Source organism: Triticum urartu, chromosome 2 (genome assembly GCF_003073215.2).
Source record: "Triticum urartu cultivar G1812 chromosome 2, Tu2.1, whole genome shotgun sequence".
NCBI lineage: Eukaryota > Viridiplantae > Streptophyta > Magnoliopsida > Poales > Poaceae > Triticum > Triticum urartu.
This window is the reverse complement of record NC_053023.1, coordinates 40,127,958-40,151,139: the sequence shown is the minus strand read 5'-3', so window position 1 is coordinate 40,151,139 and position 23,182 is coordinate 40,127,958. Positions and strand designations below refer to the sequence as shown.

At 45.6% G+C, this 23,182-nt stretch overlaps 1 protein-coding gene across 1 annotated transcript; it reads left to right on the top strand.

The window, feature by feature from the left end:
- Positions 1–10,773: 10,773 nt before the first annotated feature.
- Positions 10,774–11,586, top strand: LOC125540919 (zinc finger protein 36-like). Its single transcript, XM_048704442.1, has one exon. It carries the CDS (start codon positions 10,827–10,829, stop codon positions 11,415–11,417), a length of 591 nt encoding a protein of 196 aa, XP_048560399.1. The 5' UTR covers positions 10,774–10,826; the 3' UTR covers positions 11,418–11,586.
- Positions 11,587–23,182: the final 11,596 nt, after the last annotated feature.

The window sequence follows — 23,182 nt, the reverse complement described above, 5'->3', positions numbered from 1 at the left end:
AGACTGATCCATATTGAACTTCTTCAATATCTTATCAAGGTATGTGCTTTGTGAAAGACCTATGAGGCGTCTTGATCTATCTCTATAGATCTTGATGCCTAATATATAAGCAGCTTCTCCAAGGTCCTTCATTGAAAAACTCTTATTCAAGTAGGCCTTAATGCTGTCCAAAAGTTCTATATCATTTCCCATCAAAAGTATGTCATCTACATATAATATGAGAAATGCTACAGAGCTCCCACTCACTTTCTTGTAAACGCAGGCTTCTCCATAAGTCTGCATAAACCCAAACGCTTTGATCATCTCATCAAAGCGAATGTTCCAACTCCGAGATGCTTGCATCAGCCCATAAATGGATCGCTGGAGCTTGCATACCTTGTTAGCATTCTTAGGGTCGAAAAAACCTTCCGGCTGCATCATATACAGTTCTTCCTTAAGATAACCGTTAAGGAATGCCGTTTTGACGTCCATTTGCCATATCTCATAATCATAGTATGCGGCAATTGCTAACATGATTCGGACGGACTTCAGCTTCGCTACGGGAGAGAAAGTCTCATCGTAGTCAACCCCTTGAACTTGCCGATAACCCTTAGCGACAAGTCGAGCTTTATAGATGGTAACATTACCATCCGCGTCCATCTTCTTCTTAAAGATCCATTTGTTTTCTATCGCTCGCCGATCATCGGGCAAGTCTGTCAAAGTCCATACTTTGTTTTCATGCATGGATCCTATCTCAGATTGCATGGCCTCTAGCCATTTGTTGGAATCTGGGCCCGCCATCGCTTCTTCATAGTTCGATGATTCACCGTTGTCTAACAACATGATTTCCAGGACAGGGTTGCCGCACCACTCTGGTGCGGAACGTGTCCTTGTGGACCTGCGAAGTTCAGTAGTAACTTGATCTGAAGTTTCATGATCATCATCATTAACCTCCTCTCTAACCGGTGGAGACACCACAGAAACATTTTCTTGAGCTGCGCTACTCTCCGGTTCAAGAGGTAATACTTCATCAAGTTCCACTTTCCTCCCACTTACTTCTTTCGAGAGAAACTCTTTCTCCAGAAAGGATCCGTTCTTGGCAACAAAGATTTTGCCTTTGGATCTTAGGTAGAAGGTATACCCAATGGTTTCCTTAGGGTATCCTATGAAGACACATTTTTCCGACTTGGGTTCGAGCTTTTCAGGTTGAAGTTTCTTGACATAAGCATCGCATCCCCAAACTTTTAGAAACGACAGCTTAGGTTTCTTCCCAAACCATAATTCATACGGTGTCGTCTCAACGGATTTAGACGGTGCCCTATTTAAAGTGAATGCGGCTGTCTTTAGAGCGTATCCCTAAAATGATAGCGGTAAATCAGTAAGAGACATCATAGATCGCACCATATCCAATAGAGTGCGATTACGACGTTCGGACACACCATTACGTTGAGGTGTTCCAGGTGGTGTGAGTTGTGAAACGATTCCACATTTCCTTAAGTGTGTGCCAAATTCGTGACTTAAATATTCTCCTCCACGATCTGATCGTAAGAACTTTATTTTCCGGTCACGTTGATTCTCTACCTCATTCTGAAATTCCTTGAACTTTTCAAAGGTCTCAGACTTGTGTTTCATCAAGTAGACATACCCATATCTACTCAAGTCATCAGTGAGAGTGAGAACATAATGATATCCTCCGCGAGCCTCAACACTCATTGGACCGCACACATCAGTATGTATGATTTTCAATAAGTTGGTTGCTCGCTCCATTGTTCCGGAGAAAGGAGTCTTGGTCATTTTTCCCATGAGGCATGGTTCGCATGTGTCAAATGATTCATAATCGAGAGACTCTAAAAGGATTCGAAATCAAGAGACTCCAAAAGTCCATCTGTATGGAGCTTCTTCATGCGTTTGACACCGATGTGACCAAGGCGGCAGTGCCACAGATATGTGGGACTATCATTATCAATCTTACATCTTTTGGTATTCACACTATGAATATGTGTAACATCACGTTCGAGATTCATTAAGAATAAACCATTGACCAGCGGGAGCATGACCATAAAACATATCTCTCATATAAATAGAACAACCATTATTCTCGGATTTAAATGAGTAGCCATCTCGTATTAAACGAGATCCTGATACAATGTTCATGCTCAAAGCTGGCACTAAATAACAATTATTGAGGTTTAAAACTAATCCCGTAGGTAAATGTAGAGGTAGCGTGCCGACGGCGATCACATCGACCTTGGAACCATTCCCGACGCGCATCGTCACCTCGTCCTTCGCCAGTCTCCGCTTATTCCGCAGCTCCTGTTTTGAGTTACAAATATGAGCAACCGCACCGGTATCAAATACCCAGGAGCTACTACGAGTACTGGTAAGGTACACATCAATTACATGTATATCACATATATCTTTAGTGTTGCCGGCCTTCTTGTCCGCTAAGTATTTGGGGTAGTTCTGCTTCCAGTGTCCCTTTCCCTTGCAATAAAAGCACCCAGTCTTAGGTTTGGGTCCATTCTTTGGCTTCTTCCCGGCAACTGGTTTACCGGCCGCGACAACTCCCTTGCCGTCCTTCTTGAAGTTCTTCTTACCCTTGCCTTTCTTGAAACTAGTGGTTTTATTGACCATGAACACTTGATGTTAGTTTTTGATTTCCACCTCCGCTGATTTCAGCATTAAAAATACTACAGGAATAGTTTTCACCACCCCCTGCATATTGTAGTTCATCACAAAGCTCTTGTAGCTAGGTGGGAGCGACTGAAGGATTCTGTCAATGACCGCCTCCTCCGGGAGGTTAATGTCTAGCTGGGACAAGTGGTTGTGCAACCCAGACATTTTGAGTATGTGCTCACTGACAGAACTATTTTCCTCCATCTTACAACTGTAGAACTTGTTGGAGACTTCATATCTCTCGACCCGGGCATGAGCTTGGAAAACCATTTTTAGCTCTTCGAACATATCATATGCTCCGTGTTGCTCAAAACGCTCTTGGAGCCCCAGTTCTAAGCTGTAAAGCATGCCGCACTGAACAAGGGAGTAATCATCAGCACACGACTGCCAAGCGTTCATAACGTCTTGGTTCTCTGGGATGGGTGCTTCACCTAGCGGTGCTTCTAGGAAATATGCTTTCTTGGCAGCTATCAGGATGATCCTCAGGTTCTGGACCTAGTCCGTATAGTTGCTGCCATCACCTTTTAGCCTGGTTTTCTCTAGGAACGCGTTGAAGTTGAGGTTGACATGAGCGATGGCCATTTGATCTACAAGACATTTTGCAAAGGTTTTTAGACTAAGTTCATGATAATTAAGTTCATCTAATCAAATTTTTTTAATGAACTCCCACTCAGATTAGACATCCCTCTAGTCATCTAAGTGATACACGATCCGACTCAACTAGACCGTGTCCGATCATCACGTGAGACGGACTAGTCATCATCGGTGAACATCTCCATGTTGATCGTATCTTCCATACGACTCATGTTCGACCTTTCGGTCTCTTGTGTTCCGAGGCCATGTCTGTACATGCTAGGCTCGTCAAGTCAACCTAAGTGTTTTGCATGTGTAAATCTGGCTTACACCCGTTGTATGTGAACGTTAGAATCTATCACACCCGATCATCACGTGGTGCTTCGAGACAACGAACTTTCGCAACGGCGCACAGTTAGGGGGAACACTTTCTTGAAATTATTGTGAGGGATCATATAATTTACTACCGTCATTCTAAGCAAATAAGAAGCAAAAACATGATAAACATCACATGCAATCAAATAGTGACATGATATGGCCAATATCATATTGTTCCTTTGATCTCCATCTTCGGGGCGCCATGATCATCATCGTCACCGGCATGACACCATGATCTCCATCATCATGATCTTCATCATCGTGTCTTCATGAAGTTGTCTCGCCAACTATTACTTCTACTACTATGGCTAACGGTTTAGCAATAAAGTAAAGTAATTACATGGCGTTGTTCAATGACACGCAAGTCATGCAATAAATTAAGACAACTCCTATGGCTCCTGCCGGTTGTCATACTCATCGACATGCAAGTCGTGATTCCTATTACAAGAACATGATCAATCGCATACATCACATATATATTCATCACATCCTTTTGGCCATATCACATCACACGGCATATGCTGCAAAACACAAGTTAGACGTTCCTCTAATTGCTTGTTGCAAAAGTTTTTACGTGGCTGCTATAGGTTTCTAGCAAGAACGTTTCTTACCTACGCCAAAACCACAACGTGATATGCCAATTTCTATTTACCCTTCATAAGGCCCATTTCATCGAATCTGATCCACTAAAGTGGGAGAGACAGACACCCGCTAGCCACCTTATGCAACTAGTGCATGTCAGTCGGTGGAACCAGTCTCACGTAAGTGTACGTGTAAGGTCGGTCCTGGGCTGCTGCATCCCACGATGCCGCCGAATCAAGTATAAGACTAGTAACGGCAAGTAAATTGACAAAATCAATGCCCACAACAACTTGGTTCTACTCGCGCATAGAAACTACGCATAGACCTAGCTCATGATGCCACTGTTGGGGAACGTTGCAGAAAATAAAAAATTTCTACGCTTCACCAAGATCAATCTATGGAGTCATCTAGCAACGAGGAAGAGGAGTGCATCTACATACCCTTGTAGATCGCGAGCGGAAGCGTTCAAGAGAACGGGGTTGAGGGGTCGTACTCGTCGTGATCCAAATCACCGAAGACCGAGCGCCGAACAGACGGCACCTCCGCGTTCAACACACGTACGGTTGGGGAAGACGTCTCCTCCTTCTTGATCCAGCAAGGGGAAGGAGAGGTTGATGGAGATCCAGCAGCACGACGACGTGGTGGTGGAAGCAGCGGTGATCTCAGCAGGGCTTCGCCAAGCTCCAACGAGAGGGAGAGGTGTTACGAGGGGAGAGGGAGGCACCAAGGGACTTGGGTGCAGCTGCCCTCCCTCCCCCCCACTATATATAGGGCCCCTAGGGGGGCGCGGCCTGATCCATCTCAAGGGGGCGCGGCACTTGCCCCCCAAGTCAGGTGGGCGCCCCCACCCCTAGGGTTTCCAACCCTAGGCGCAGGGGGAGGCCCATGGGGGCGCACCAGCCCACCAGGGGCTGGTTCCCCTCCCACTTCAGCCCATGGGCCCTCCGGGATAGGTGGCCCACCCGGTGGACCCCCGGGACCTTCCGGTGGTCCCCGGTACAATACCGATTACCCCCGAAACTTTCCGATGGCCGAAACTGGACTTCCTATATATAAATCTTCACCTTCGGACCATTCCGGAACTCCTCGTGACGTCGGGATCTCATCTGGGAACTCCGAACAACTTTCGGGTTACCGCATACTAATATCTCTACAACCCTAGCTTCACCGAACCTTAAGTGTGTACCCTACGGGTTCGGAGACACGCAGACATGACTGAGACGACTCTCCGGCCAATAACCAACAGCGGGATCTGGATACCCGTGTGGGCTCCCACATGCTCCTCGATGATCTCATCGATGAACCACGATGTCGAAGATTCAAGTAATCCGTATACAATTCCCTTGTCAATCGGCACGTTACTTGCCCGAGATTCGATCGTCAGTATCCCAATACTCGTTCATATCGTTACCCGGCAAGTCACTTGACTCGTACGTAACGGATGGACCCGTGACCAAACACTTGGTCACATTGAGCTCATTATGATGATGCATTACGAGTGGCCCAGAGATACCTCTCCGTCATACGGAGTGACAAATCCCAGTCTCGATCTGTGTCAACCCAACAGATACTTTCAGGGATACCTGTAGTATACCTTTATAATCACCCAATTACGTTGTGACGTTTGGTACACCCAAAGAACTCCTACGGCATCCGGGAGTTACACGATCTCATGGTCTAAGGAAATGATACTTGATTTTGGAAAAGCTCTAGCAAACAAACTACACGATCTTGTGCTATGCTTAGGATTGGGTCTTGTCCATCACATCGTTCTCCTAATGATGTGATCCCGTTATCAATGACATCCAATGTCCATAGTCAGGAAACCATGACTATCTGTTGATCAACAAGCTAGTTAACTAGAGGCTCACTAGGGACATGTTATGGTCTATGTATTCACACATGTATTATGATTTCCGGATAACACAATTATAGCATGAATAATAGACAATTATCATGAACAAGGAAATATAATAATAATCATTTTATTATTGCCTCTAGGGCATATTTCCAACAATTGCTACCTTTTCTCCTTAAAGCATGGGTTCAATGGTGCGCCTGATCCAACAACAGGTGTTTACTCTGAATACTTTCTAATATGTAACTTATTTTTGTTACCTGCTAATGCTACACAAGGGCGGTACTTGGACAGGGGCACCGGCCTGACATGAATGTATTCCCATTTTTGTTCTCAAGAATTTAGTAATTGATGTCCTACTCCATACATTTCTCTTCGAAAACTGTTCTGAGATGTTTGTTTTCAACAAATTTGGAATTCTGAAGAAGGTAAAGGATGTTCACTCTTTTGTAGGACACAAAATATTTGTCAACTTGTTGTACCTATTTTTACTTGATTGGCAAGTTTATTCCCTTTATCTCATTCAATCAACTAGATCATATGCACTGGTTCAAGCAGATCTATGAAATGCCTCTTTTTTACTAACAGTAACTCGAGTATACCAGTTGTAGACTTGTAGTGTTATTATCTTATAGCATATATAAGGAGGAACAATAAACAAAAATAAAAAGAGGCATGTGGCCAAAGGAAGTTTGATTTCAGCTGGTGATCCCATTTCTCATGTACTTACATATAGCCTTTTGTATTATATTTGTTTCAAATGCCATCCATCTATATTTCCAGCAACATTTAGACTAGATATGAGAGGGAGAACAAACTTGATGCACTAAGTAATGTTTGTTATTTGAGGGCTTCGGGTGCACCTGCCGTTCAAGTTTGCAAGCTTCTAACTTTACTTCAGGAAGATTATTTAGTGAAGGCCAAAATCAGTTGTGCATGTGCAGAATATCAACAAACCCGACATACTCATGCAATACAAGAAATATGTGAATGTATTGTATCTAAGTTTGATAATATATCGTAGCAGCTTCAGCGAACATCTAAATCGACGAGATGATGTAATGTAGTTGGATGTTTTACCATAACTTAAGTATGGACATGGTAGTTTATTTTTTGTTAGTCATTTATTTTTTATGAAACGGAAAAATATTGTCAATATTAGAAACACCATTTGATGCACTGATTTTTTTGTCTTGATAATTGTTTGCTCAAACGTCTCGCTGCAACGCGCGGGGTATCTTCTAGTATAATATAACATGTAGGGAATTCATCGGAGAGGCACTAGCAACCTAATTAAACTAGCCACACACATATTAAAATGATTAATTTGCACGCTATATGGCATGGACGAGCAACTCTAACCTATTAACTCAGTGTCCAATGTCAGTTCTTGTTTCCTGCATGTTTTTGATTTTATAGAAAACTTATACCAAACGAAGTCTATGTTGGAAATATGCCCTAGAGGCAATAATAAAAGCTTTATTATTATATTTCCTTGTTCATGATAATTGTCTTTATTCATGCTATAATTGTGTTATCCGGAAATCGTAATACATGTGTGAATAAAAGACACCAACATGTCCCTAGTGAGCCTCTAGTTGACTAGCTCGTTGATCAACAGATAGTCATGGTTTCCTGACTATGGACATTGGATGTCATTGATAACGAGATCACATCATTAGGAGAATGATGTGATGGACAAGACCCAATCCTAAACATAGCACAAGATCGTATAGTTCGTTTGCTAGAGTTTTCCAATGTCAAAGTATCTTTTCCTTAGACCATGAGATCGTGTAACTCCCGGATACCGTAGGAGTGCTTTGGGTATACCAAACGTCACAACGTAACTGGGTGGCTATAAAGGTAGACTACGGGTGTCTCCGAAAGTGTCTGTTGGGTTGACATGGATCAAGACTGGGATTTGTCACTCCGTATGACGGAGAGATATCGCTGGGCCCACTCGGTAATGCATCATCATAATGAGCTCAAAGTGACCAAGTGTCTGGTCACGGGATCATGCATTACGGTACTAGTAAAGTGACTTGCCGGTAACAAGATTGAACGAGGTATTGGGATACCGACGATCGAATCTCGGGCAAGTAACATATCGATTGACAAAGGGAATTGCGTACGGGGTTGATTGAATCCTCGACATCATGGTTCATCCGATGAGATCATCGTGGAGCATGTGGGAGCCAACATGGGTATCCAGATCCCGCTGTTGGTTATTGACTTGAGAGTCGTCTCGGTCATGTCTGCTTGTCTCCCGAACCCGTAGGGTCTACACACTTAAGGTTCGGTGACGCTAGGGTTGTGAAGATATATATATGCAGAAACCCGAATGTTGTTCGGAGTCCCGTATGAGATCCCGGACGTCACGAGGAGTTCCGGAATGGTCCGGAGGTAAAGAATTATATATAGGAAGTGCTGTTTCGGGCATCGGGACAAGTTTCGGGGTTATCGGTATTGTACCGGGACCACCGGAAGGGTCCCGGGGGTCCACCGGGTGGGGCCACCTATCCCGGAGGGCCCCATGGGCTGAAATAGGAGGGAACCCAGCCCATAGTGGGCTGGGGCGCCACCCCCTATAGGCCCATGCGCCTAGGGTTCCACCATGGAAGAGTCCATGTGGTGGAAGGCACCCCTAGGTGCCTTGGGGGGGAGGGAAACCTCCCCTTGGCCGCCCCCCCCCCCTAGTAGATCTCATCTACTAGGGCCGGCGCCCCCCCATGGCACCCCTATATATAGTGGGGGGGAGAGGAGGGATTTCACACCAGCCCCTGGCGCCTCCCTCTCTCCCCGTTACGTCTCTCCCTCGTAGTCTTGGCGAAGCCCTGCTTCTGTGACGCCCTGCATCCACCACCACGCCGTCGTGCTGCTGGATCTTCATCAACCTCTCCTCCCCCTTGCTGGATCAAGAAGGAGGAGACGTCTCCCGTCCCGTACGTGTGTTGAATGCGGAGGTGCCGTCCGTTCGGCGCTGGTCATCGGTGATTTGGATCACGTCGAGTACGACTACATCATCACCGTTCTTTTGAACGCTTCCGTGCGCAATCTACAAAGGTATGTAGATGCATCTAATGACTCGTTGCTAGATGAACTCCTAGATGATCTTGGTGAAACAAGTAGGAAAATTTTTGTTTCCTGCAACGTTCCCCAACAGTCTAAACACGATAAAACTTTACCGTGATTTTTTCTGGATCAGAAGGGATCCTAGAAGCTTCGGAAGGAGGACAGACGACGTACGGGAGAGCCAAAAGCTTAATTTTTTAATCCTTATTAAAAAGATGTGCTAGATTAACCTAACGGACGCGATTTATGCTTATTGCGTTCCAATTATGTTGGACGTCTTTCCGGCCGGTTTGACACGTACGTACGTCGCAGGTGCACACAAACTAGCACGCGCGCACTTGCTAGCTATCTGCAAGTAGTGCATGCATCCTTACCGAGGAAGCTGAGCGCAAGAAGGTGAAGAGCGATCCCAGAAACAGCCAGATAGTCGTCTTAAACCTTGCCTCAAATGAGAGAAACCGCCTAAATCCCGCCCCATGCAGGGCAGATTAAAGATTTTTTCAGAAAATGACAAGTGAAGCCATTTTTAACTTTAATCTGGGCAGATTTTCAGGCAACATGCCTAAATCCGGGTTGGTTCTTGGTCCTGCTTGGCTGGATGGCCCAAGTCTGGGCAGATCTCCTCTGCACACAGCAGCAGGCCTAGCCAGGCCACTTGCACACAGTCGGCCCATCTTTTTCATTTAAGTAGAACCTACCCATAGACTCACTCACTCACTCGGTCCATCCATTTCATCTTTCTGACCCCAAAAGAAAATCTATTTCATTTTTGCAATTTGTCTACATTTTCATTATCAAGTATTTATTGTTGGCATTTTTTTGGTTTATTAAATATCATCACAGTGAGCATTCCTCCTCTTTTTCTGCAAATATTGATTCTCGAGACAGAAGGACAACAAATTCACTTGTTTTTGTTGTTGATTGATGCCTACAAACTTTTGCTTTTATTTTCAAAATCCTGGTCAATCCAATCTAAATCAAGGAGGAAAACAAGAAAGACATTTTTAGCTCTCAAATTGACAGGTTCGTTTGGTTGGGGACAACACAGACTTCTTTTTTTTTTTTTTACAGAACTGCCCATCTGAACTTCTCTTTATTCAAGAGGAACACGTCCAACCTATCCGCGGCGACAATCAGAAATTCATCATGGATACTACTCCCTCTGTCCCAAAATATAAAAACGTTTTTTATATTAGCATAGTATCAAAAATGTTTTTATATTTTAGGACAGAGGTAGTACATCATAGGTCATAGGTGCATGAATCAACAGCTAAAGCAAAGGCATTTTTATTTTCAGCACATTGGAGAGCCGCAACATTGGCCTTCCTCCGCCCGTAAATGAGTTTGAAACCCTGAAATTCAACGGTTCATGAATTGAATTGCACAGTAGATTCCATCCACTCGTGAATGAAGGTAATAAAATACTGATATCCTTTCACGCACGCGCGCACGCACGTTTGGAAAACTGGAAACCACTCCTCATGCATGCACGTACCCTTCCGCCCGCCCTCGTGCTCCTTTGAACCAACCAAACTCCTCTATCATCACCTTCTTAGATCCTTCGAATATGCATATAGAACGCACACTTGCACGCACCCAGGAGCATATATATAACACGCAGAGCTCCATCAGGACTCAGTAAACCAGATTCCTAATCCACTACATCAATCAGCTAGCGTTAGCCTCAGCTTGCACGCACGCCACGGCCATGATGAAGATGACGCACGACGACTACGTCCACCTCTGCCTCATGGCGCTCGCCTCCGTGGCGACCGGCGGCGGCCAAGCGGAAGCAGCGAAGGGGCAATGGTTACAGACTCTACCGGCGATAACAGCAGCGGCCTGCGAGCTCCGGTTCCGGTGCTCCGTCTGCGGCAAGGCGTTCCCGTCCCACCAGGCGCTCGGCGGGCACAAGGCCAGCCACAGGAAACGGGCGGCGCTCGTGCTGCCGCTACAAAGCGTGTCGCCGGCGGAGGAGACGGTGGGATCGTCGACGTCATCTGGCGTCGGCGGGCACAGGTGCTCCGTGTGCCACCGGAGCTTTGCGACGGGGCAGGCGCTCGGCGGGCACAAGCGGTGCCACTACTGGGACGGGTTGTCGGTGTCGCTGACGGCGTCGGCGTCGGGTTCCGGGTCATCCGCGAGGGATTTCGACCTCAACCTGACGCCGGTGCCGGAGAAGACCGCCGCCGGCATGCGAAGGTGGGGAGAGGAGGAAGAGGTGCAGAGCCCCTTGCCGTTCAAGAAGCGGCGGCTGTCAAGTCCTTCCTTGGAGCTTAATTTAATACTCCTTGATTAATTGTGCTATACCTGTCAGTCCCACCGTTCATTCTTGTTTATTTCCACTTTTGCTTTTGAGCCTATTGTTTATTTCCACTTGAGAGCTCCTGATTCATTTGTGACTTTTGGTCAACTGCTAACACATTTGATGCAATAAATTTGGCATAGGATGGTTGTTCAATAGACAAAACAGTGGCATGTGATGAGAGAGGATTTTCTACCATGCACGGGACCTCCCGTGCATGCATCCATCGCATTATTTATTATTGTATGGGACCTTTTCTATAGTGTTTTTTCTCACCCAACATAGTACATTCACATGCTATTATGTACTGACTAAGTTTCATTCAAATAAAGAGATGCCTAATGCATGTCGAAATAAAAGTTTGATTTACATTTTTTCCATAATTGTGTTTTTTCTGACAAGGTCTTTAAAACAAGACCAATATTTAATATATTTTCAGAAATTATTTTTTTGACAACTAAATCACAATGCTTCAAACTTTTTCCATACAAATTTATTAATTCCATGTGAAAAAATAATAATGCTTCATTGTGTTTTGCAAAAAAAAATCTAATTGTTTTACTATGGCTCCCCATGTTCCGTTGCATTTCATAATGTTACATTGTGTGCTCGTGTGTATCAAACTGATTCTTAGTAATCTAAAAGTTAGTAAATATTAATAGATTTTATTGCAAAAAAACTTTGAACTTATCTAGAGTTTTAAAAAACATAGCATAGTTATGTGTACTTTTATAGTGTTTCACCATGTTTCAGAATTTTAATTTTAAAATTTATTGAAATATATTCAAAAGTGGTCTCGTTTGAAAGGTCTCGTCGTCAAAAACACAAATATGAAAACGGATCATAAATTGTTCTTTTGGTTCAAAAGATAAAATAGATTTAAACTTGTGAATAAAATGAAAAAACATGGGTGGAACAGAGTGCTTGCATGTGGTGAGAGAAAGATCGAACAAACTGCGAGCAGTATAAATGCATTGTGTCGGATCTCCAAGCAAAAATCAACGGCGCATGCATGCACGGTACCTCCCATGCATGGGAGATTAGCTTTTCCGGCATGTGATCCTTTATCGGAAATAGCATAAATGAGAGTATATATATATCCCAGTGATTCTTTCTGACTTTATGTAAGTTTGAGCAATGAAATGTGATCCTTAATCAGACAGCTTATTACCAATGCAACGAGGACTTTCCTTCAACTCTAGTATCTTTGACGATCAGAGAAGCACTATTAAAGTAAAGATTCAACTCTAGTTAAGGTTAATTTCAAAAAACTTATGACGAAATCAAGTAAGCTTATCTCTCTTATGTTCTGCTCATGAAAGATTTCCCTGAACATTATGTCCAATGGATTAAACATAATGTCCAGGGTGGTAATGTAACAATCATGGTCAATGGTCAATCAAGGCCCTATTTTAAAACACAGACATGATTGAGGTAGGGGGACGCCTTCTCACCTAATAGGTAAAACATAGTTGTAGACGTCTGTTACAGAAGCTAGTTCATAGACCAAATGATAGTGGTTTAATTAGTGGTGTAAGTGCCATGGATGTAGGGCTTAGCATGCTCCAATATGTTCATAACACAGTCTTTTGAATGGAAGCGGATTCAATTCATAAAGTGCAAACAATTTAAAAGATATCCTCTATTTATTAGAGAATTTGCCTTCTCTAAAGATTAATTTTAATAAAAGTGAATGTGATGCTTTGGAGAAGTTGGATCTGATTTAGACGTTTATATAGACACAATTTAACATGGTTGTTAGAGTTCTTCCTGTGAACCTTCGCATTCCCTCATTAAGCTAAATTAAGAAATGATGATTGGAATAAAGTAGAAGGTTCGGTAGGAACTTGGCAAGGCAAAATGATGTCCTATGGTGTCGTGGAATTGTCACGGCAGATGTCCTCTTGCAAGGACTTAGTCATGGAGCCATCGCAACTAGAAAGCTTAAAGGGGTTAATCGGGACAAGGGACACAGGAGATTATACTAGTTCGTCGATGAGTTGTTTCTTGCCCTAAGCCGCCGGCGGGTCGTCCCCTTATATACACGGGTTGACGCCCTGCGGCCTACAGAGTCCCGGCCGGCTCATAGACAGTGTCCGGCTCGGTGACTAGTTAATTCTACCTTATGATACAAGTCATGCTATCATGGCGGTTTACCACCATGGGCCTTAAGTCGCCTATGGGCCTTAGACCCTTTATTGAACCGTCATCTTCATGCTTGGTCTTGGGCTTCTTCTGATCCCTCTTTGCGTAACCCGGCCCCTCCTGGGCGGCTTACACAAATAGTTATATCCCCAACATTAGGCCCCAGATTGATTTGAACCGGTTCATGTCAATCTTAAAATATTTTAAGAAATAAGTCTTCAGTATTCTGCCTGTGCAAAGGTTTTAACCCGCCATGACGTCATCTTCTGGATCTGCGTTAAACCGCCGTGACATCATCTTCAATTAAATTCATATTTTATTCCGTCATATCCTCCAACGGATCTTTGCCTTTACTGACCCCTCCGAAAACCGAGGCGTCGGGGCCGCTGGATAATGATGTCTTGGTCTCCTCGTTTCTCGCACCGTCTCAGTTGGCCCTTCCTTATAAATAGGCCCGACTTGGGTCTTCTTCATTCCCCCCTCTTGGTCGTCTTCCTCCGCTCGCTGTTTCCCTGTTGCTCGAGCTCCGCCGCCACCGCCGCCGAGCTTCTCGTCTTCACCAACTCCGGCCGCTGCATCAACCTGAGCTCGACTAGAAACACGACGACGGACCTCCACAGCCAGTCTGCATCTGTGAGTTCCCTTTATTCTCTGTTTTAGATCTGCATCGAGGTTTCTTCAAGTTCATCGGCGTTCGTCTCCGACTGAGCCAAACCCTTGATAGTTTCCACCTCTAATGCCCTCTTTGATCTTCAGACAGTATAGAACTACTGCGATGGCTATTTCGCACCCGTTTCCAAATGCAAATAGATCCCTTTCCGTTGCTCAGAAGCTTCACTTGAGCCTATGAACTTTATCTGTGCTAGATCTAGGGTTAGAAATTTTCTTTTTAGAACGACCATTTGATCCAAAATAATAGTCGCAACTTGTGAAACCTTTTTGTCCTATACTTAGTCAAAAACTGCATCTGTTCCGTCTGTTTAGCCACGGTAGACTATGTAGCCGGTTTAAGACAACCCGGTTGTCAGTCTTGTTTGTTTCTGGCAACTTTACATAATTTGACCGCTTCTGAGATCCGTTGCGGCTTAAATGTAAAAAAAAATAGCATTAGCCATATGTCATTAGGCCCCATCTTAAGCCGCTATTTTGAATAGACTTAGAAATACTTTCCTTCTGGGTTAAAATTGAACCGGAGCTTCTTATTTGTCATAGGTTTCCACTTACGCCATGGCACCTAAGGCTCCCAAGGCTCCTGTGACCTATAATTGGGTCCAATCCATTGTCACAGAAAGCAAACTGTCTGAATTTGTGAAGTCTGGCCACCTGCCCAAGAAGGAGGTCATGTTTTATCGTGCTCCTGACCCGTCCGAGGAGAAACCTCAACCCAAAGAGGGGGATGTGATTGTTTTTACGGATCATATGAGCCGGGGGCTTGCTCCACCCGGTTCAAAATTCTACAGGGATGTTTTGCATTTCTTTGACCTCAGACCTCAAGACATTGGACCCAACTCTGTGTCAAATATTTGCAACTTCCAAGTTTTCTGTGAAGTGTACCTGGGAGAAGAGCCCAACCTGCTTTTGTTCAGAGGGTTGTTCTATTTGAACTGGCAGAACGAACGTGCCAATGGGCCCAGTCTGGAACTCGATGGTATCTCAATTCAGCGACGGAGAGACTGCCTCTTTCCTTATGCCGAACTGCCCAGCCACCCAAAGGACTGGAACCAGGCGTGGTTTTATTGCCAGGACACTTCTTCGGCTGATGAGAACCCTCTGCCCGGCTTCCGCACTCTGCGCCTTGAATCCAATCACCCTCTGCCGGATAAATTAACCGATGTTGAATGTCTATCACTTGCCCCTACCATCAAGAAGATCAAAGCCCTCTTAGGCAATGGCTTGAGCGGCATTGATTTGGTGCGAGTCTGGATCTCCTGGCGGGTGATCCCGTTAAGCCGCCGCCCAGGCTTAATGTGCTCTTACTCTGGCGAGAAGGATGACCCGCTGCGCCATAGTTTGGATGACTTACCAGATGATATGGTTGAAGTTATGACCCAGACTTTGTTGAAAGAGGGCACGGTGACTAGTAATGCCTTTGGCTTACTTCCCTTCTGCAAGAAGAACCCGGCCCCTGCAGTGAGTCATCAACCTCAGTAAATACTCTTTACTGTGTTATACCTTGCTTTTACTCATAACCCTTTATCATTTTTCACAGGCCAATGACAACTTCTGGAAGGTCAAGTATGACCATGAGGCATCCAAACAAGCCAGAGCGGCCAAGAGAGCCGAAAGAAAAGCCGCCAAAACAGGAACATCAAGGAAGAGGAAGCCGAGTGCTTCAGATATGTTAAGACTTGAAGATTCTGATGACGATGAAGAAGAGGTAACTTTTAACCCCTTGACTCTTTTATCATCACTTCACTGACATTAACTCCTTTCAGGAAGACACGGGAAACAGCCAAGTCATCGAGGAAGAGGTAACTATAATCTCCTCCGACTCCGAGCCCTTGCCGCGGCAGAAAATTCGAAGAGTGACCCGGAAAGTAAGATTTTCACATCCTTTGGCTTACCAAGATCCTCAATTTTTTTTGAAGCAACAGCTATATGAAAGCCGAAGGCAGACCCGGACCAGCAAGGATGCAGAGCTCTCCTCCGGCTTACCTGACATAACCAGGAAGCGTCGGAATGAGGTTATCTCCGATTTACGTTCCGTTTTACCTTTGGCGGGTTTAATTCGTCAACCTCTCAATTCCTCTGACCCCAATTATCAGGATACCTCTCCTTCCTCTGGTGAGTCTATGCATTCCAACATGCCGGCTTTCAAAACCGCCCCCGGGTAATGTAAATTTACTTGTCTTATGCTTTACCTTACTCATGCTTTTGTACTTACTCTTCTACGTTGCCCACAGCGTGCAAGTGAAGCCCAGAAAGAAAGCGAAGAAGGATAAGCTGGCCCAAGACCCTGTTGTGACTGAACCGGAGCTTGGCACAGCTGCTCCTGACACTTCCACTCATCAGCCGCCGCCTGAACCAGTTTATGACATTCCAGCGCCGACCACTGATCCGCCTGCTGAAGAAACTCTCGGCGGTTTTGATAAACCGGAAATTCCTGACCCGGCCAAGACAATTGATCCGGACGTTGAAATTCTCAAGACTCAGTTTGTTGAGCCGGGTCAGCCCACTGTTCTTGCCAAGTGCTCTGCCAAGGAGGAGCTTTTGGAGCGCCGAAAGGCAAAGTTAGACATGACTGACTACACTCACTTGAGTATTGGGGAGATCGTCTCTGGTTACATCAGTCAAGTACATAGCAGCCGTGACCTGAAAATTTACATGGTGAAGCAGATACACCAAAAATCTGAGGTATGACTTTTCCTTAATCATACTTACTGTACCAGCCCCCAAGTCTATTGCTTATAAGTAAAATATGCTATAGAATTTAGAAAACTGCCTAGCACTGCTTGTCCGGCTTAGAAAGAAGATATTTAACCCGGCTGTAGTAGGATACCTTGAACTTGCGATACACATTAGCCCCCAAGTGTCAAGTATTTTTGCTTGCAAAAGTGCTTGGGACTTAATTTCCATGACCCGGCATAGTAAGTTAGAATTCTTCAGCACACATTAGCCCCCAAGTGTCAAGTACCTTTGCTTGTAAAGTGCGTGGGACTTAATGTTATCTTACAATGATTCTGACTATAACCCGACATCAATGCAGGCCACCATAAGTCAATTTGAGTCGGAGATTGCTGACCTGAAGAGCCGCCTGGCAGCTCAAGAACTTGAAATTCAAAAGGCCAACTCCAAGTTTGAATTCAGCGTCTCTGAACAAGAGAAGTTGAAGAAGAACTTTGAGTCGGAGAAGAAAACCTGGGCTGATGAAAAGGCTTCTCTGGTGACCCGGGTCGAGACAGTAGAGGCATCGCTTGCAGAAGCAACGGCCGAGCTGTCCGGCTTAAAACGCCAAATCTCTCAAATGGTCTCAGCAATCTTTGGTAAGTTTACTCATACAAACTTTAAATATTGCAAACCTTCTTTCAATGATCACTTCAATTATTACCTCCGGCTCACCTTATGTTTAATAATGCAGGCCCCAAGAGCACAAACCTCAAGCAGAACATGTTGATCAAGCTGAAGGCGGTTTATACTCTGGTGGAACAGCTCTACACCGGGTCACAACGTGCTTTGGCCGTTGTAGCTTTATCAAATGACGTTCCTCACCTCCTGCAAGACGTACTAAAGCGGCTTGCTGTGTTACCTCAGCGCGTCCAAGAACTAAGGCGGGCTTCCGCAAGAGCCGGGGCCATAGCCGCGTTGAGCCGAGCTAAAGCATGGATTCCCGAACTAGACCCGGCCGACCTCGCTCTTGGATACCCGAGTCTGAAGGAGGATGGAACCTTGTTTGATGAATAGGATTTCACCGCCTGTGTCAAAGATATACGCCCTGTGGCTACTCTTATCGGGAATGATACTGATCTTACCAAGTATCAGCCGGGTTATGATAGCGAGAATCGGAGAATCCCAACACCTCTCTATGACGACGTCAGCCTGATCCCTCCAATCCGTAAGCATAGCTTCGCCCCTGAAGTCGACCCAGCCGGTTCAATAGATGACGAAGCTGAGTTTGAAGCTTTGAATGGCATTGACTGGGCATTGTCCACCTTCCAGGACAGGGTAGTCGATGGAGAGGCGGAGAAGGATAACCCGGAATCTTCAAGCCAACCAAAGGAGTGAACCGCCAGGCGCCATATGTTTATGTCTTTGTGAAAACAATGCTTCATTATTCAGACTCGGGGAGTCTTGTAATAGGGTAGAAAAACCTCTCGACTTTTTCCATGCCTTCGCGCATGTTTATGGCGCTCAATACTTTCTTAAGCCGCCATCGCTATACACTTCCAGCTTATATTGATCTTCTATTTCCTTTATGTTAAACAAAAAAATTGCTTGCCTTGTCCTGCATATAAAAACAAAATAGAATTCCCTTGGCGACTTATCGCATCGGGGGTCACATAAGGTACTGATAACCCAGAGTGTGAACCAAAACATCACACAAAGGCCGGGTTATGACTACATCTGTTAAACGTAATCACAACAGCATACCTGTGATTCTTGTGGTGGTCTCTCGGGCTTATATGACCCAACCTATGAGGGTAAATTTTAACTCCTGAAAGTTAGCACATATAATGTTCCCCTGGCACATAACAACCTGAGGCAACCAATATTAAACCGGTGGAACAAAATCCACTCCATAGTACTTTTAAGAGGGCCTCAAGATAGTCAAATAGTTACACTGACAAAGTATGATGAATAATAGACAAAATTTAAAGGTTTATGATTCGAATACGATAAGTGAACCGTTCCAAAGGGGTTAAGCTAAGATTCGGATACGATCATATAGCCCCCAATGGCTTTGGCGATGCCGATCAAGTGGGTATTGACAGCTATGTTCTCTTTGGTTCGAATACGACCTATGTTTGAACAGGAAGCCCCCAAGTGACCATAAGAGTTGTTTAATGACGCTGATTCGAATACGATCCACGTCAGACCCAAAGGGGTTAAGCTATGATTCAGATATGATCAGGAAGCCCCCAAGTGGGTTTGGCAGTATGCCGATCAAGAGGGTATCGACAGCTATGTTCTCTTCGGTTTGAATACGACCTATGTTTGAACAGGAAGCCCCCAAGTGATCATGGCTAGATTCAGATATGATCATAAGCCGGACCAAAGGGAAAGCTAGATTCAGATATGATCCGCTCCCTGTTGGTTGTTTCCACCACATAATAAGGAAGACATGTAAACTTTGAGGGTGAAAAGGACATAGGTCCTGCTTTATTGCTTTATATAATATATACATCGTCAAAATATATATACATCTTGAGAGCCGGTGGCTCAAGTATAGTAAGGCCGAAGATGAGCGATATTCCACGGCCGGCGGGTCTCCTCCTCCGACTTATGTGAGTCTTTGTGCTCTCGGACATCGATAAGGTAGTATGACCCGTTGTTCGGATTCTTGCTGACCACAAAGGGTTCTTCCCAAGGAGGGGACAGCTTGTGCATATCAGATTGATCCTGGATGAGCCGGAGCACTAAGTCGCCTTCCTGAAAGGTTCTGCTTCTAACCCGGCGGCTATGATAGCGGCGCAGGTCTTGCTGGTAAATCACCGAGCGGGCTATTGCCAAGTCTCGCTCCTCATCCAATAAGTCAAGTGCATCCTGACGAGCTTTTTCATTATCAGCCTCAATGTAAGCCGCCACGCGGGGTGAGTCATGCCGGATATCACTTGGCAGGACCGCCTCAGCTCCGTACACCATGAAGAAAGGTGTGTAACCCGTAGATCTGTTAGGCGTAGTATTGATGCTCCAAAGTATAGAAGGTAACTCCTCCACCCAACAACCCGGCGTCCGCTGTAAGGGGACCAAGAGCCGGGGTTTGATACCCTTTAAGATCTCATGATTAGCTCTTTCTGCTTGACCATTGGATTGAGGATGAGCAACAGCCGAAATGTCAAGCCGGATATGTTCTCGGTGACAGAACTCTTCCATGGCACCTTTGGAGAGATTAGTGCCATTATCAGTTATGGTGCTGTGTGGAAAACCAAAACGAAAGATCACATTTTTCATGAACTGAACCGCCGTGGTTGCATCACACTTACTGACCGGCTCTGCCTCAACCCACTTTGTAAACTTGTCTACTGCCACCAAAAGGTGCGTCTTTTTATCCTTAGACCTTTTGAAAGGCCCGACCATATCAAGCCCCCAGACTGCGAACGACCAAGTAATTGGAATCATCCTCAGCTCTTGAGCCGGCACATGAGCTCGTCGTGAGAATTTCTGACATCCGTCACATTTACTGACTAGATCCTCCGCATCAGCATGAGCCGTCAGCCAATAGAAACCATGACGGAAAGCCTTGGCCACGAGAGATTTTGAACCGGCATGATGACCGCAATCCCCTTAATGGATTTCACGAAGTATCTCCTGACCCTCCGCAGGCGACACACAACGTTGAAATGCCCCAGTGACGCTGCCATGATGTAACTCACCATGAAAAATTGTCATGGACTTGGACCGCCGGGTGATTTGTCTTGCCAAGGTCTCATCCTCAGGTAACTCTCCCCGGGTCATATAGGCCAAATATGGCACTGTCCAATCCGGGATGACGTGAAGAGCCGCCACCAGCTGTGCCTCCGGGTCTGGCACCGCTAGGTCTTCCTCTGTGGGTAACTTGACAGAAGGATTATGCAAAACATCAAGAAAGGTGTTAGGCGGCACCGGCTTACGCTGAGATCCTAGCCGGCTTAAGGCATCAGCCGCCTCATTCTTCCTTCGATCAATGTGCTCCACTTGATAACCTTTGAAGTGCCCAGCCACAGCATCAACTTCACGACGGTAAGCCGCCATAAGGGGATCCTTGGAGTCCCACTTGCCTGACACCTGTTGAGCCACAAGATCTGAGTCCCCCAAGCACCTTACCTGGCTTAAATTCTTTGGCCATACGGAGACCATGGAGTAAGGCCTCGTACTCAGCTGCATTGTTAGTACAAGGAAACATAAGCCGGAGCACATAACAAAATTTGTCACCTCGAGGGGAAGTTAAAACAACTCCAGCCCCCGAGCCTTCTAGCTGCCTGGACCCATCAAAGTGAATAGTCCAATATGTGTTATCTGGCTTCTCCTCAGGTGCCTGCAACTCTGTCCAATCATTGATAAAATCCACCAAGGCTTGAGACTTAATAGCAGTCCGTGGCATGTACTTCAAACCATGAGGCCCAAGCTCAATGGCCCACTTGGCGACTCATCCTGTGGCCTCTCTGTTCTGGATGATGTCTCCCAAGGGAGCAGAACTTACCACAGTGATAGGGTGACCTTGGAAGTATTGCTTCAGCTTCCGGCTTGCCATAAACACCCCGTAAACAAGCTTCTGCCAATGCGGATACCTTTGTTTAGACTCGATGAGCACCTCAGTGATGTAGTAAACCGGCCGTTGAACCGGATGCTCCTTGCCAGCCTCCTTGCGCTCCACCACGATCGCAACACTGACGGCTCATAAGTTAGTAGCCACATATAACGGCAATGGCTCTATCAATGGGAGCCGCAAGGACCGGCGGCTCAGATAACTGCCTCTTTAAATCCTCAAAGGCAGTATTAGCAGCGTCACTCCAGACAAAAGTGTCTGTCTTCTTCATCATCTAATATAGCGGTAGGGCCTTCTCACCTAACCGGCTTATGAACCGGCTTAAAGCGGCAACACGACCCGCCAGTCGCTGAACTTCATTGATGCACGCCAGCTTGGCCAAAGAGGTGATTGCCTTGATCTTCTCCGGATTAGCTTCAATGCCCCTGTTTGAGACCAGAAATCCCAAAAGCTTGCCTGCAGGTACACCAAATACACACATGGCCGGGTTAAGCATCATCTTATAAACCCGGAGATTGTCAAAGGTTTCTTTCAAATCAGATATCAAGGTTTCCTTCTCTCTGGATTTCACCACTATGTCATCCACATAAGCATGAACATTGCGCCCAATCTGATCATGGAGACAGTTCTGTACACACCGCTAGTAAGTTGCCTGGGCACTCTTGAGCCCAAATGGCATAGATACATAGCAGAAGGCTCCAAACGGAGTGATGAAAGCCGTCTTCTCCTGGTCCTTAACTGCCATCTTGATCTGATGATAACTAGAGTAAGCATCAAAAAATCTCAAACGCTCGCAACCCGCCGTAGCATCAATGATTTGATCAATACGGGGGAGAGCAAAGGGATTAGCCGGACAAGCCTTATTTAAGTCCGTGTAATCCACACACATCCGCCAGGTGCCGTTCTTCTTGAGCACGAGCACCGGGTTAGCCAACCACTCCGGGTGAAAAACTTCAACAATGAACCCAGCCGCTAAGAGTCGGGCGACCTCCTCTCCAATTGCTTTCCGTCTCTCCTCGTTGAAACACCGAAGAAACTGCCTGACCGGCTTATACTTCGGATCAATATTGAGAGTGTGCTCAGCGAGTTCTCTCGGTACACCCGACATGTCAGAAGGTTTCCATGCAAAGATGTCCCGGTTCTCACGGATGAACTCGATGAGCGTGCTTTCCTATTTAGGATCCAAATTGGCACTGATGCTAAACTGCTTAGATGAGTCGCCTGGAGTAAAATCAATAAGCTTGGTCTCAGCAGCTGACTTAAACTTCATCGCCGGGTCATGTCCCGTGGTTGGCTTCTTGAGGGAGGTCATATCCGCCGGGTCAACGTTATCTTGATAAAATTTCAGTTCCTCTGCTGCACAGACAGACTCGGCATAAGCCGCGTCGCCTTCTTCGCATTCCAGGGCTACCTTTCGACTCCCATGCACAATGATGGTGCCCTTGTGACCCAGCATCTTGAGATGCAAATAAACGTAACACGGCCGCGCCATGAACTTGGCATAAGCTAGCCGCCCAAATAGAGCATGATATGGACTCTTGATTTTGACCACCTCAAAAGTTAACTTCTCAGCCCTAGAATCGTACTCATCTCCAAAGGCCACCTCCAGTTCAATCTTACCGACAGGGTATGCCGACTTACCAGGCACCACTCCATGGAAAACGGTGTTGGATGTCTTTAAATTTTGTCAGTCAAACCCATACGCCGAAAG

Coding starts and splice junctions, on each gene's coding strand:
- LOC125540919 (XM_048704442.1), top strand. CDS start 10,827: ATGATGAAGATGACGCACGACGACTACGTCCACCTCTGCCTCATGGCG.